The following is a 15,362-nucleotide window of genomic DNA, read 5'->3' as shown; positions in this document are numbered from 1 at the left end:
TTGTTAGAAAAGAGCTATTTATTGTCAGGAGCTGGGGCTGTTTAGTATGAGGAAGAGGAGGCTGAGGGGAGACCTCATCACTCTCTACAACTTCGTGGAAGGACACTGTAGAGAGGTTGGTGCTGGTCTCTTCTCACAGGTAATTAACAATAGAACGAGAGGGAATGGCTTCAAGCTCCAACAGGGGAGGTTTAGATTGAACATTAGGAAGGAATTTTTCACCCTAACTTGTGCTGAGCAAGAGAAACTAACCTCCTTGTGGGGCATGGTGAGATGGTCGTGAGCACATTCCCCTCCCCGGATGGAGCCCAGCACCCTCTTGAACCCATGCAGACTCTTCACATCCACACCTTCTCGTGCGAGTTCCAGAGGTGAACTGTTTGCTGTGAGGCAGCGTCATCTTCTATATCATCTGAACTTGTATTTGCTGGCTTTGTCACGCAATCACAGAATGGTTTGGGTTGGAAGGGACCTTAAAGCCCACGCAGTCCCACCCCTGCCCTGGGCAGGGACACCTCCCAGCAGCCCAGGTTGCTCAGAATTGTCCTCCACCTCTCATGGGGAAGGGACAGGGAACAACTGTCCCGGTCCCCGTTCAGCCCTGGTGCCAGTTAAAGCTCCCCCACCCCAGAACCTGCTGTGCGTTTGACCATCTGCATTTCTTCTCCCTGAACCTTTTCCAGTTGTCTCCTTCCTTCAAGATGGAAGGACCAGGAGTTCACTGAGTAATCCTGAAATCCTCTTCCTGAGTAGTAATGGTCAGCGATGAGTTTGCAACCAGAAATGATTTTTTGCGTGTGTAGTAGCAGCCAAAAAAGTGAGATGTTGGGCACAAGGGGAGGAGGATTAGGAGCAAGAGGGAGGTGTCGCTGGCTGCCTGTGCACACTGCTGGCCTCTGAGTCTCGTGAGGGACTCGGTGGAGTCAGAACCACAGCTGAAGTGAGGCAGGGGATGGAGTGACTGCCTACAGAGGAGAGAACAGAGTCTGGGACCCTTCCCTTTGGGGACAGGACCAGGGTTCAGAGTCGGGAAGAGGCTGTGTCCTGTGGCTGCCCTGAGACAGACCTGCCAGAAGCCTTTTCAGCAGTTGAAAAGGGCAGGTCACTGATTGCTCTGATGTGCCTTTGTAGCTGCCAGCGTTCCGGGGAAGCCAGGATGATGATGATGACTTTGCCCTTACGGACAACCCCATCACGCCTTCCTCATCCATCTTCCCTACGGCCAAAACCCCGCAGTGTGAGCACATCAGCCCGGGAATGCTGGCGCCCATCAACAGGTAGGAGCTCCTGCTGTCCCAGGGCTCACCTCGGCCTCTCCCACTGCCCCAGGGCTGGGGTTTGCCTCCTCAGACAGATCTCTGGTGGGACTGGGATGCTGGTTACAGCCTCGAAGCACGCAGGGGAAATCCTGGGGTGTGTTCAGAGAAAGTTGTTTCCATCAATAGTGCGTGTTTGAGCCACTCAACGAAGTGTGGGCAGCGACACACTGCCCACCGCCAGCCCTTCTGCTCTGGGGGGGCTGTGACTGGGGCGTCAGCCTCAGCAGGGGGTTCTCGGCTCATTTGGACTCTTAAAGTTTAAATCAATTGCTTCAGGCTTCACTCAAACCAGAATGTTCTGGGACCGTGCAGAGTGAGTGGTGCTGTATCTAAAGGACAGGAAAGGAACACCATCTGGGCGGTGATGAAGCCTTGTCCAGTGCTTACATGAGGAGTGGTGGCACGGGGTCTGTGAACCTTCTGTGCTGTTACACTCCCAGAGCTGCTGCCAGCTTTAATTCACCAACAGCTGTCTCTGATGCCCCTCTCATTTTCCCTCTGACTGAGAGCCGTGTGTAGGATGCCTTTAGCCGTCGCCAGCAGGTCCTTGGGTGGCCCAGCAGTGACACTAAGGTGCCATCTCTCCCCTGCAGGAACTACTACGACAGGCACATGCTGCGGATGCAGAAGGCGGCACCAGGCAGCCGAGGCAGCTGGGACAAGGTGAAGAAGATGACGGTAACGCTGCTTTCCTTCACCCCTACTCCCACCTCAGCCACGCAGAGCTGAGCCAGGCAGCAGCCACAGAGTCCCAGGGTCACACACCCCTTGTGTATATTCAGGACAGAAAGCAGGAACCCTCCCCTTCTGCCTCCCAGAGGTCTGGGTTGGGTTTCTGTTTCTCTTGGATAGAAGTTCCATTTGTTAGAAAAGAGCTATTTATTGTCAGGAGCTGGGGCTGTTTAGTATGAGGAAGAGGAGGCTGAGGGGAGACCTCATCACTCTCTACAACTTCGTGAAAGGACACTGTAGAGAGGTTGGTGCTGGTCTCTTCTCACAGGTAATTAACAATAGAACGAGAGGGAATGGCTTCAAGCTCCAACAGGGGAGGGTTAGATTGAACATTAGGAAGGAATTTTTCACTGAAAGAGTGGTCGGGCATTGGAACAGGCTGCCCAGGGAGGGGGGGGAGTCCCCATCCCTGGCTGTGTTTAAGGGCCGTTTAGATGCAGTGCTGAGGGACATGGTGTAGGGGAGGACTTTGTAGAGTAGGGGAGATGGTTGGACTCGATGATCCCAAGGGTCTCTTCCAACCTCAATGATTCTATGATTCTATGATTGAACGTGTCGCTTTTCTCAGGATTTGTAACAGCTCTTTAATTCTGTGGCCTTGAGGGACATGAAGATCCTGCTCGAGTCTTCTGTACAGTGGGAAAGGAAGCAACACTTCTCACCTTCTGTCAGATTGTCCCTCAGTATTTGGGTATTTATTCCCTCAGTATCAGCGACTTCATTTTTTTTGGCTTTTCCATGAAAAGCTGAGATCCCAGAAGCAGAAAATAATGGCTTGTGCCTCCAGTGGTAGTCGAGCAGCTCAGATTTGTAGTGAGGCTGTAGGGTGGTGCCAGGACCCCCTCATCCTGGCATGAGCCCGAGTCTGTGCCAGTCACAGCCCGGTGAGCAGAGCCTTTCTCTCCTTCTGGCAGGGCCGGGGGGTGCTGGGGACGCCGGCCTCGCGCAGAGCCCAGCTGCCTCTGGAGAACAGTGAGTATTCCCTGCTTCTCCTCTTCTCCTCAGGCTCCTTCCCTTACTCCCAGGTCACCAGGGGCTTGCTGGGGGGCCGCACTCTGGGCGCTTAATAACTTCTCCACAGTCATTTCTCATAAGCATCTCTGCTTTTTGGACCTGCTGTGACTGCTCCTCCCCACGCTGACATCCCTTCTCTCCCTGCAGAGGTGAAGCACAGCCCTGTTGTTGGGAAGCTCTTCCAGCTCGAGGCACCAGACTCTTCGGATGAAGAACGGGATGATTCCTGTTCTTCTGTGTAATGAACTCTGTGGATGTCATCAGACGTTACGTGTCTCCCGTGTGCAGCCCCCCTCTGTGGATGTCATCAGACGTTACGTGTCTCTTGTGTGAAGCTCTGAGCTGTGTTCCTGTGCTGTTAAACAGTTCCCTTTGGAAAACTGGACCCGCAGGGTTTGTATGTGGTTTAGCCTGTTCTCACCGTGCTGCCTCTCCAGCAACGTCTGTCATTTTCCATGTCTGCAAAGTGGGCTCCTCCTTCCCCTCTTCCTCCTGGGGGGGCAAGAAATGAACTCCGACACCGATTACTGGCAAGTTTTGATTCATTTTAAGATAAAATATCTTTTTGACTTATTATATTGGTACAGTCTGTAATTAAATGAAATGGCTTTTTTAATTTCCTCTCTATAGAGTTTGAATTTTTGCATTTTCTTAATGTAATAAAAGAGGACAAGCTCGTTTTACTCATGTATGGATGGGAGTCCTTGGGGAGGAGCAGGACTCCCCAGCAGCCTGGCTGGGGTAGCTGGGCCTGCAATTTTTCCTCCTCTCTTGTTTTCAGGCACACGTGGATAGTGACCCCGGCCTGGACCGTGTCGGTGGGGTTAGTTATTGCTGTTCATGTCCCTCACTGCTCTCCTGGCCCCTGCAGGAACTCCAGAAAGGGATGGAATAAAAACACAAGGTTCCTTTTCCGGGCAGCCTCACCGTGGCAGCATGGAGCTGTGGATGGTGAAGAGATGGTCACAGTGGTGGGGACAAGGAAAGGGCAGCTGAGAGGCCACCTGAGGACAGGGGAACTTACTGGCTGCCCTGGGCACAGCTCTCTCTCCTGCAGACCTGGTGCTCTGGGCAAGAAGAGCAAGGAATGTTTGGCAATTCACTGTCTTCCTGGGACACACGGGTACTGGCTGGGCAGGGACGGGAGATGGCTCCTTCCCTCTGTCACCACCTGTTGCTGAAGCCAGGAAGCTGTACTCCTTCACCCCCTCAGCCAGTATTCCCATTTCTAGAGGCATTTTGGAATGAAAACCCAGCCCTTGCTGTACACACCCACCCCTGTGGGACCTGGCTGGGGGGGAGAGAAGTGGATGGAGCATACCCAAAACCCTAGTGTTTTTGCAATATTTATTTACATATTTTACAGTGAACCAAACCTCAGTAAAGTGCAGTTAAAAGGAAACCAATCTTGGTTCCCCTCAGCTCCTGGCAGCGGCATTGCTTCTCCCCTTGGGGCAGAGGTCCTGGGGCAGCATCTGTGGGTCAAACCCATAGTGGAGGTAGCGGTAGATCTCCTCTGCCTTCTGCTGGCTGAGCTGGGCACCTGTGGCAATGTCCTGCGGGGAGCTGGAAGAGACCACAGCAGGGACCACCTCACCTGCAGCTCTTGGGGGTCCAGTGGGTGATACCGGGACAAAAGGGGAAAGATCCAGTGGGCAAGAAGGGGAAAGAGCAATAGGAATGCCACGAGCTGCTGGTGGTCACCTCTCTCCAGGTTCCTGAGGGCTAAGCCAGGCTGAGAGCGCTGCAGAGAAATGGGAACGGCAGGAAAGGGGAGAGGAAAAGGCACAGCAGTAGGTGGGAGCGTGGAAACAGTCTGTGTCACGGCCCTGGTGTGCTCAGCTGGAAGAGACAGAGCTGCACGAAGAGCAGGGGCAGAGACAGGAAAGCTCCAGGGAGCTCTGGCAGCAAGAGAAAGGATCTCTGTGAAACTGGCCCAGCAGGAGGTCCCGGGTGAGAAGAGGAGCAGAAGGAGTCAAGGCTCAGCACGCACCCAACACCTTGGCTCTTACCTGTTGGCCACCTCCTTCACGGAGCCGAAGCGATGGCACATGTTGAGGGCAGCGGGGTAGCTGAGGTTGGGAATGCTCAGGAAGAAGTTGAGCATCTCCTGCCTGTGACCCTCCAGCTCCGTCGGGACGCGGATGGCAGCAGCTTTTCTTTGCTCCACCAAAGCCAGGTCCTTCAGCAAAGCGGCGGTTTCCTCTTGGCCAGAGCTAAAGAGAATTCGGACCCCGGCCTGCACCAAGGCCGAGAGCACGCCGTCGTAGTACTGCGTCCGCTGGAAAAAACGGGTCGTTTCTCCTGCAGGGGGAGAAGCTCGGTGAGGTTTTACTGTAAGAAGTGCTGGATGAGGGCAAAAATCTAATATAAATCATTTGCAAAGCCAAATTCAAGGATTCAAGGATTGGAGCATCTCCCTTATGAGGAGAGACTGAGAGAGCTGGGACTCTTTAGTCTGGAGAAGAGAAGGCTGAGGGGAGACCTTATCAACGCCTACAAGTATCTCAAGGGAGGGTTGAAGGAGGAGGGAGCCAGACTCTTTTCAGTGGTTCCCAGTGAGAGGACAAGGGGCAACGGGCACAAGTTGGAACAGAAGAGGTTCCACTCAAATATGAGGAGAAACTTCTTCACGGTGAGGGTGGCAGAGCCCTGGAACAGGCTGCCCAGGGAGGGTGTGGAGTCCCCTTCCTTGGAGATTTTCAAGACCCGCCTGGATGCTCCTGAGTAACATGCTCTAGCTCTGGGCAATCCTGCTTCAGCAGGGGAGTTGGACTAGATGATCTCTATGGTCCCTTCCAACTCTAAAATTCAGTGAAATGGCTCCGAGATCCCCCCCTTTGAGAGCTCACAGGGAAAAATAAGCCAGGGGGGAAAACATCTCAGGGAAAGGAGGTGGGAGGATCATGGGAGCAGGAGGAACTCGGATACTGGAGAGGTATCATCGTTTAGGAATTTACACTGAAAATGCAAATTGAGTGTCATCAGGGGATGGGGAGGGACATGGTAAGTGATGAACAGGACAGAGCACAGAAAGGAGAAGAGGTTCTGTAAAGCTACCAGAGTGCATTTCAGCTGTGTCAGGTGAGAAACAAGCAGCACTTTGGAAACAGCACCATGAGAAAAACTAGATAAAATGCAGAAGAGGAGTGACCCCGTCAGCAGGGGGGTGGAAAGGTGGCTCAAACGCAACCCGCTTATCTACAGTCCCCCTGAAAAACTACATCCTCCATCACTGGTTCCGTATCTGAACCATCAGTGAAATAGATTTATGTCACAAAACTAAAGCTGCATCCTCAACAATCAGATTTCAATAGTGAGGGTTATATCCAGAACGTCTGTAATGGCATTGGAGCTGGGAGCTCTGGTTCCACCTTCTGTGACACAGGTGCCAGCAGGACCTCCCTGTTATTCTCTAGATGGCACTGAGAATAGAAAGTCATTTCATTGTGTGCTTTGGATCTTAGGATTCAAGCAAATGGCTTGTCCAAACTCTATAAAATAAAGAAACAGTCTAGAATTTTCCACAATGTCTATTGGTTCAGGAGGTGCCTCTGAGACTGCTCTACCCCGTGCTGTGTGGCAGGAGGCAATGGCTCAACCCCGGGCTCCCCGCAGGGCTCTGTGTAGCAGTGCTCCTTCTGCCTGTTCCTGACAACTGCTCCACTCAGCTGATGGTGTTTTGCTTGTCCCAGCAGCAGCCTTTACTGGTGTGGCCTCTGCACTGGTGGATTCAGTAGGTGGGACAGTGTGCTCAGGGGCCACCTGTCTCCCCAGCACTAACCCCGAGAGCTTTCCCCTCATTAGACAGATGCTGCTCGTTAGGGCACTGCTAGGAAAAACACCTGTTGAGTCTGCTGTTATCGCAGTGCTGAGCACAGACCAGGCTGTGCTAGTTCCTTCACTGCACTATTCTCACTGTTCTCCAAGCTGTCTTATTGGGGGCTTTTTGCACGTATTAATCTGGTCAGTTATAAATGTTTGAGTTAATAACTTCTGAAGCAGAGAACAGCTAGTTAAGCAATGAATCCCTCTGGATCCAGCTGTGTAGCTCTGCCTATATTAAATGGCCCTCAGAAGCAAAACCAACTGTAACGTTCAGCTGCTCACCTATTAATGTCATGTTCCTACAGACACCAAAATACAGGTTTTCAATCTCTTTTCCATCCCCTGTGATACAGAAAGCTGGTGTGGCCCCCAGAGCATCCCCCCGCCGGGGAACACCTACCTGATTTAACCCTGTCCTTCTCCACAATCACACATATCCTCTCAAACACGCTCTGCAGGCGCTGGAGCCGCTGGGTGACTTTACTCCTGTTCCCCGAGTTGAGCAGTTCCGAGAGGAGCCTCCTTTCCACGGCCAGGCGGTTGCTGACGATGTAATCGCTGCCGCCCAGGGAGCAAACCTGCACCTTCACCCCGTGAGCTGCCTTCAGGGCAGAGACCACCTCGGCGCCAGAGCAGATCTCCCTGCTGTCCACCAGGATCACCAGTGGGGTGTCCTTCTCCAGGGGGAGGCGTGACACGGGAGCCACAGCGGGGGCTACGGAAGCTGAACGAGGTGGGACCGAGGTGCTCCTGCTGGTGGTCTTCAAAGAACTGTCCACCTGTAAGCGTTGAACATCACACAGTATTATAGAATCATTCAGGTTGGAAGAGACCCTTGGGATCAGCGAGTCCAACCATCTCCCCTACTCTACAAAGTCCTCCCCTACACCATATCCCTCAGTACCGCATCTAAACGGCCCTTAAACACATCCAGGGATGGTGACTCCACCCCCTCCCTGGGCAGCCTGTTCCAATGCCCGACCACTCTTTTGGTGAAAATTTCTTTCCTAATGTTCAATCTAAACCTCCCCTGTTGGAGCTTGAAGCCGTTCCCTCTCGTTCTGTCACTAATGACCTGTGAGAAGAGACCAGCACCAACCTCTCTACAGTGTCCTTTCACGTAGTTGCAGAGAGTGATGAGGTCTCCCCTCAGCCTCCTCTTCCTCACACTAAACAGTCCCAACTCCCTCAGCCGCTCCTCATACGATTTGTTTTCCAGCCCCCTCACCAGCTCCGTCGCCCTCCTCTGCACTCGCTCCATTTCTAAGGGCTCACACAGTATTTCTAGAGATCACAGGGTATTGCTAAGAGATCAGAGGAGCACAAGGCCAAAGGTTAATAAAAAACAGTTTTCAAATACTGATGCTTAACAAAAAAAGTGGAACAAAGTATATTTTTTTTTCTTCCCAAAATCCAATGAATAAAATCTTTAAAAAGAAAAAGAGGTATTTTTTGATATTGCAAAACAAACACCTTCAGATGAACACTTTAATCCCCTACAATCTCCCGGATTGGGTGATCTCATTATTTAGCAGCCTGACTGACAAAGCGTGCAGCCTTCGCTAACGAGCTCAACGAAACCTGAACGCTGCAAAGGATACAAGGCAGGCAGAAAAGTGTCAGAGATCCTGGATCCAACCTCAGACTATGAAGGGCCTTCATGTGGGACAGTGAACAAGCATTTTATACCTACAAACCCCACAGGGTCAGTGGGCACTACTATCTGAAATAGGTCCATGTTCCTGCGTGGTTTCACTGAGTTTCACTGAATTTCACTGAATTTTAGAGTTGGAAGGGACCATAGAGATCATCTAGTCCAACTCCCCTGCTGAAGCAGGATTGCCTAGAGCTAGAGCATGTTACTCAGGAGCATCCAGGCGGGTCTTGAAAATCTCCAAGGAAGGGGACTCCACACCCTCCCTGGGCAGCCTGTTCCAGGGCTCTGTCACCCTCACCGTGAAGAAGTTTCTCCTCATATTTGAGTGGAACCTCTTCTGTTCCAACTTGTGCCCGTTGCCCCTCGTCCTCTCACTGGGAACCACTGAAAAGAGTCTGGCTCCCTCCTCCTTCAACCCTCCCTTGAGATACTTGTCAGCATTGATAAGGTCTCCCCTCAGCCTTCTCTTCTCCAGACTAAAGAGTCCCAGCTCTCTCAGTCTCTCCTCATAAGGGAGATGCTCCAGTCCTTGAATCATCTTTGTTGCCCTTCGCTGGACTCTTTCTAGTAGTTCCCTGTCCCTCTTGAACTGGGGAGCCCAGAACTGGACACAGTACTCCAGTTGTGGCCTCACCAGTGCAGAGTAGAGGGGGAGAATGACTTCCCTTGACCTGCTGGCCACACTCTTCCCTGTGCAACCCAAGATACCATTGGCCTTCCTGGCCGCAAGAGCACACTGTTTACTCATTGTCATTTTACTGTCCACCAGGACCCCTAGATCTTTCTCTTCAGTAGTTGCCTCTAGCAGGTCCACCCCTAACCTGTACTGGTACCTGACATTTTTCTTCCCCAGGTGCAGGACCCTACACTTTTCCCTGTTGAACCTCATGAGGTTCTTCCTTGCCCAGCCCTCCAGCCTGTCCAAGTCTCGCTGGATGGCAGCACAGCCCTCCGGGGTTGTCAGGCTGAAGGTAGTATCTAACCCACATTTTGTACTGAGTGACCACTGAGGAAGTCTCCAGGTGATGCTGTGAGCACAGCAGGTGCCTGTGCTGCAGAGGAGGGACCTGATGTAACCCAGCACCCACAGACACTGCCCCTCTCCCACCAGCAGCACCCTGGCGCCGGCTGCGGCGTCACCGACAGCCCTCAAAGCAAGGGCAGCAGGACAGGGTCCCACCGCCTGGAGACAGAGAGGAAGGTCCTTGGTCTGAATGAACACCCACCTTGGAGGGAGCCTGGAGATCCTCCTTCCCCCAGTCAGAACCAGTGCCAGCCGGTGGGACGCGTGTGCTCCCGACTTGATGGTCTGGGTGAAAATCCAGCAGTTCAGACACCGAAGCTCTCAAGCTGAGGAGCATCTCCCTCTTGGTCCCCAGTGGCTGAGGAGCACCAGTTTCCCCAGCAGCCTGCGTGTGCTGCGCTGGGGAGACGGAAGGCAATGGCACGGGGAGCTCAGCATTGCCATGCTCTGCCCCGGAGCACTCCGTCCTGGTGGGCTTCTCCTTGCTGACACTTGTTTCTTCCCCGCTGGAATCGCTGAGAACGATGATGCGGGACGGTTTCTTCTTCTGCACCGGGACAGAGCAGGTCCCTTCCCCCCTGGCCTGCTTCAGCCTCTCCCTGCGGCGAGTGAGGTATTGCTTCCGGCCGCCGACAAAACTCTCGTTGTTTAGGAGATCAAAATTCACACACACCTCCTCCTCGCTGGAGTCACTGGGTTTGCAAGGCTCCTCTTCCTCCTCTCCAACACAGAAACTGTCTTCTGCGTACGCCTGGTCCTGCTCGGGAATCTGGGGGGGGAAATACCCAAACCCAGTAAGTTTTGAAACACTGTCATGGTCTTGCTGCTCCTCTCCACGCAGGCACGTGGTGTACTCAGTGCATCCTGAGCAGCAGCACCGGCCCAGGGGCTCCTCGTGCCTCACACCTCCCCTGCTGAACACCCCCAGCAGTCCCAGAAATCCAGAGATTTCCCCTGGGAAATGGAGCCCCAAGCATGATTCTTATCTGCTTGCAGATACTCAGAAAGCACAGCTTGGATTTTGGTGTGTTAACAAAATAAAATAAAAAAGTAAGCATGCGTGCTTCTATCAAAGTTCAAGTTTCTGGACATTTCAACTTAAAATGAAGTCAAAAGTCTTAGAATCATAGAATCATAGAATCATCTAGGTTGGAAGAGACCCTTGGGATCATCGAGTCCAACCATCTCCCCTACTCTACAAAGTCCTCCCCTACACCATGTCCCTCAGCACTGCATCTAAACGGCCCTTAAACACAGCCAGGGATGGGGACTCCACCCCCTCCCTGGGCAGCCTGTTCCAATGCCCGACCACTCTCTCTGTGAAAAATTCTTTCCTAATGTTCAATCTAAACCTCCCCTGTTGGAGCTTGAAGCCGTTCCCTCTCGTTCTGTCACTAATGACCTGTGAGAAGAGACCAGCACCAACCTCTCTACAGTGTCCTTTCACGAAGTTGTAGAGAGTGATGAGTGTCTTGTGTCTTGTTTTAGAACTTATTATTTACCAACCCCAGGCTCAAAGCAGGATTGGAGGCTATCTGGGTGTCAGGCACTGGGAATCCCGCAGGGACAGCAGTCCCCTCCTGCCATACCTGAGAGAAAACTTCCACAGGGTTGAATTCCCGGTGAACCATCCTGTACCCAGTGCCCAGAGCCGGGCTGCGCACTGACTGCAGGTATACGCCTTTCATCGCGTGGTCTGAATTAAAACAAGAAGGTAAAAGAGAATACATATTAATAAGGACATAATTTTTGAATCATTATTGTTATATCATGTTTCCCATATTAAGAAATTCCTTTATAGACCCATAAAACAGACAGCACAGGAAGGACATGGAGCTGTTGGAACAAGTCCAGAGGAGGCCCCGGAGATGCTGGGAGGGCTGGAGCCCCTCTGCTGGGAGGGGGGGCTGAGAGAGTTGGGGGGTTCAGCCTGGAGAAGAGAAGGCTCCGGGGAGACCTTAGAGCCCCTTCCAGTCCCTCAAGGGGCTCCAGGAGAGATGGGGAGGGACTCTGGATCAGGGAGGGGAGCCATAGGATGAGGGGGAAGGGTTTGACACTGAAAGAGGGGAGATGGAGCTGAGATGTGGGGAAGAACTTGTTTGCTGTGAGGGTGGTGAGAGCCTGGCCTAGGTTGCCCAGAGAAGCTGTGGCTGCCCCATCCGTGGAGGGGTTCAAGGCCAGGTTGGAGGGGGCTTGGAGCAACCTGGTCTGGTGGGAGGTGTCCCTGCCCAGGGCAGGGGGTGGCACTGGGTGGGCTTTAAGGTCCCTTCCCACCCAAACCACTCTGTGATTCTATGAAAACAACAATTTGAGGTTCTCCAGACACCTCTGAACACCCCGAAGTCAAGGACTAGATGTACCAGCTTGCCATGGAAGGTCCTCAGAGCAGGCAGAGCAGGGCTCACGAGGCCCGGAGCAGGGAGAAGGGCAACATTAACACCAGCAAACACAAACCCTTCAGATTTCCCTGTTGCAAGTCTCCCCCAAAGCAGACACAATGATTTCTGTCTGAGAACGGGGTGGGTTTACTGAAGCCTCATGGGATCTTACAGGGAACAACTCACAATTCCAGCAGAGAAAGAAATTCCTCAGCAATATCTGGGAGTCTTAAGTAATAGGAGGAGGATTCCCTCCTGCACACACCGCAGGGAAGGTCTAGGTTCGTAAGCAAAGGGGTAAGGAAACCATCTTGGCCAAAAACCAGCATTACCCTCTCAGCTCTGTCAGAAATTTTATCTCTAACTTTCAAATTGTTATTTTGTACCATATTTTAAGTCTCTTTGTAACAGAAGACCTGAAAGATTCAGAAATTTCTAAACGAAATAGGAAATTGTGTTTCTGTTCTGTTATAATGTGTAAGAGGGGGTGGTTGACTCTTGGCAAGAGACGACCTCCTGCCCCCACAACCCTCCAAGAGCTGGCTCCAGCCCGCCCAGAGCTGTGGCACGGCCATAAATAAAGCCAGACAGCTTTTCTAATAAATACCTAATACCAGAATAACAAAAGCAGAAAGGAGGTTACTGCTGTGTAGCTGAGACACGCTGACCGAGTGGCCGTGCCTCTTACACACCATTTGCTGTGTGACACCCCACACCTTGAACCCCCCCACCTCCTCACTCACCGTCCAACACCTGGGTCACCTCCATCTCATCGTTCAGGAACTGAACCATGGAAGAGCTCAGCTCCTTCTCTGTGCCATCGCTCTCGTCAGATGAAACCCCTTCTGCCTCTTGCTGGGACAGCTCAGCTTCTTCGTCTAAAAACTGCCTTCCTGCATGCTTAAAGAGGAAAAATTCCAAATTAAATTTTCATCAGGAGCTGGCTCCCAATTAACTAACATCACGTATGAGACCTCCAGTTACATCAGTTCCTGACTTCAGAACTTCAGCTGCTCAAATGGGCATGGATATTGGCCTTCTGGCTCTGAAAAGAGAATCCTCTCCAGGAAAAGGGGGTGTAAAGAACCCGAAATTCAGTGAAATACGTGACAGCACACAAGTGTGTGTCCCACCAGCACAGAGGGTGAAGCTGGTGTGGGTTCAGCTGCTGGCAGAGGTGCCCACTGTGGAGCACTGCCCACACTGCAGCAGTCAGTGCTACAGGCACAGACTACTAACACGTGGTAGCTAAGCTACCCACAAATATATTGTTTTTAATTTATAAACCTACTTTTACTCATTTTATTTGCTTTCAAAGGTCTGCTCTCATTTTGAAGAGCTGGATCATTGAACACAAAGCCACTGGAAACTTCAAATCCAGCCTTCACCCTGGTTTGCCCTTTATCTGTGTAGGACTTGGGATTGTTTGATGAATTCATCAGACAACGCAACTCGTTATTGAGGAAATGCCCATCTTTGGGGGAGGATGAGGCACTTCCCAGGTGACTGCAGTCCAGGGGACACGATTCAAACCTTGCTGCCAAGTTCCATCAAAACCAGACAACTAAACATTCACATGGATATGCATGGAAACAAAACAAATGAGTTCAGGAAAATATATCTCGTCAGAGCTACTTTGTATTAAGCTAACTTTTTCTCTTATCATTTAGGCGATAAAGTACTAAAGTAAAATGTGAAAAGAACCCAAAAAACATTATGTGTCCCAATTGCTCCAAAAGAAAGACTCATCTGCCTTCAAAATGCTTTGAATGAAAAGCACAAAGCTGTAAATTGTTGTTCAGTACATGGCAGACAAGGGATCTTGAGCTAAAATAAGTGACATCTCTGATTTTCAATTTTTCCTAAGTCCTTTAATTATTTGCTTACACCAATTAGTGATCCTGACTGACAGGCAGTATTAATAGTTCCTTTTCTCAAAGAGTTTGCTCATTCTGAAACGCAGAGTGGAATGAATGAAGGCAGAGTGGAATGTCATAAGGATACACACTCTCTTTCCAGGAACCTTTTGGTCTCACATAAAAAATCCCCCACATTTAAATAAAATGGAAAAATGGATTTTTCATCACTGATACTTTAGGGAAGTCTCCATAATGAAGATTATCTGTAAAACATTAAAAATATCCAACATATTGTGCCTCTGGAGCCCTGATTACAGTATTTTCTGCCAAGCCATCCACATGTATTTCAAAGCTTTTTAACTTACTATGAATATATCATTCTGACCCCGTATCCTCTCCTGCATCCATTCCTGACAGATTAAAGTGTAAAATACAAAGCTAAGATTTAAGATTTGGGATTGAGGGACTACTGCTGTCTTAATACGTCCAGAGTTGAAACCAGTAGAGTAGGTGGTAAATTCATACGACCAAGTATCCTACCAGCTGAGTCCTGGAGGAGAACCTGGGCTGCCCGAGTCTGGGTAACCCCGGAGTATCTTCTACTGAAAATCGGTATTTTGCTTCAGAACATTGTTATGCAGGGCCCTGCAGACTCCTCTGGAAGTCAGGCAGCAGGTGTGAGGGTTCAGATCATTATCCAGTTGTTACAAGACTCCATCTCAAATGTTTGCAATGAACTCGTGTGAAATAGCTCTAAGCCTCAATCCGCCTGAACAGTCTCAAAACCAGCTGTCCCACTGCCTGCCTACCACAACACAGCCGTAGTGTGAGATCCTACAAAGGCCAGAGAATAGACAGAAGCTCCATCTTTTAGGCCATAAAACACACACAAGCTCCAGCATGAGCGACTCAATGGCACAGGGAATTTTTGTCCTAAGTATGTGAGACCAGTGCTCAAGAATTCTGGCATTTTCGTGGTTTTATAAAATTTCAATACGGACAAATTACAAAACACTTTCAGTTCACTCTTGCGGTTTGAACAGAAAGTAGCATCTCACAAAGTCTCTTTTTGCCTCTTTTTTGGGTTTTGTGTTTACATACCTTGTATGAAAAATTGCTCTTCACCTTCTGCCGCTTTGTGCTTCTCAGCTGGTTTTGGTTCCGGGCTGAGCTGCTGCTCCTGGGCCTGCTTGAGGCCTTGCGAAAATCCACACTCTCGTCACTGGACACATCTGACTAGAGGAACATTTCACCAACACTTCAATAAATAAGACTAAAGCAACCAATATCTTAATTATACCATCACCCTTCAATGTCTGCAGGTTTTCAAGCAACACCCGATTTTTGTGATGGATTTGCTCTGGCAAAATAACACAATAATGCAAATCATCTTCTTAAATACAAAAGGAACAGAAAAAACATTCTTTGAAAGAAAAATCAGGTCAAATGTGACTTTTTTTTTTTTTTTTTGCTTGTAGCTGTGAATAACTGAATTGGGTTATTTTTCCCTGGTGTGTTTTGGGGCACACTAGTGTACATCTTTTTATTTTT

General features: G+C 50.5%; 2 protein-coding genes across 2 annotated transcripts in view; one reads left to right on the top strand and one right to left on the bottom strand.

The window, feature by feature from the left end:
- Nucleotides 1-273: 273 nt before the first annotated feature.
- Nucleotides 274-3,861, top strand: LOC106884965 (mis18-binding protein 1-like). The gene is made up of 6 exons (XM_014936763.1): nt 274-279; nt 1,132-1,277; nt 1,913-1,997; nt 2,966-3,023; nt 3,213-3,321; nt 3,369-3,861. Exons 1-5 carry the CDS (start codon nt 274-276, stop codon nt 3,305-3,307), a joined length of 390 nt encoding a protein of 129 aa, XP_014792249.1. The 3' UTR covers nt 3,308-3,321; nt 3,369-3,861.
- A 377-nt stretch (nt 3,862-4,238) lies between these two features.
- Nucleotides 4,239-15,362, bottom strand: part of FANCM (Fanconi anemia complementation group M) — a 114,733-nt gene continuing 103,609 nt past the window's right edge. Inside the window, exons 25-29 of the mRNA XM_014936762.1 lie at nt 11,164-11,270; nt 9,777-10,343; nt 7,294-7,672; nt 5,078-5,369; nt 4,239-4,631 (exon numbers count right to left, since the gene is read on the bottom strand). Coding sequence (XP_014792248.1) covers nt 4,484-4,631; nt 5,078-5,369; nt 7,294-7,672; nt 9,777-10,343; nt 11,164-11,270 — 1,493 coding nt within the window. The 3' untranslated portion in view covers nt 4,239-4,483. The remainder of the gene's footprint in view (nt 4,632-5,077; nt 5,370-7,293; nt 7,673-9,776; nt 10,344-11,163; nt 11,271-15,362) is intronic.

This window comes from Calidris pugnax, unplaced genomic scaffold (assembly GCF_001431845.1).
Source record: "Calidris pugnax isolate Ruff unplaced genomic scaffold, ASM143184v1 scaffold10, whole genome shotgun sequence".
Taxonomy (NCBI): domain Eukaryota; kingdom Metazoa; phylum Chordata; class Aves; order Charadriiformes; family Scolopacidae; genus Calidris; species Calidris pugnax.
The sequence above is the reverse complement of the archived record's forward strand: the minus strand, read 5'-3'. Positions and strand labels throughout refer to the sequence as shown.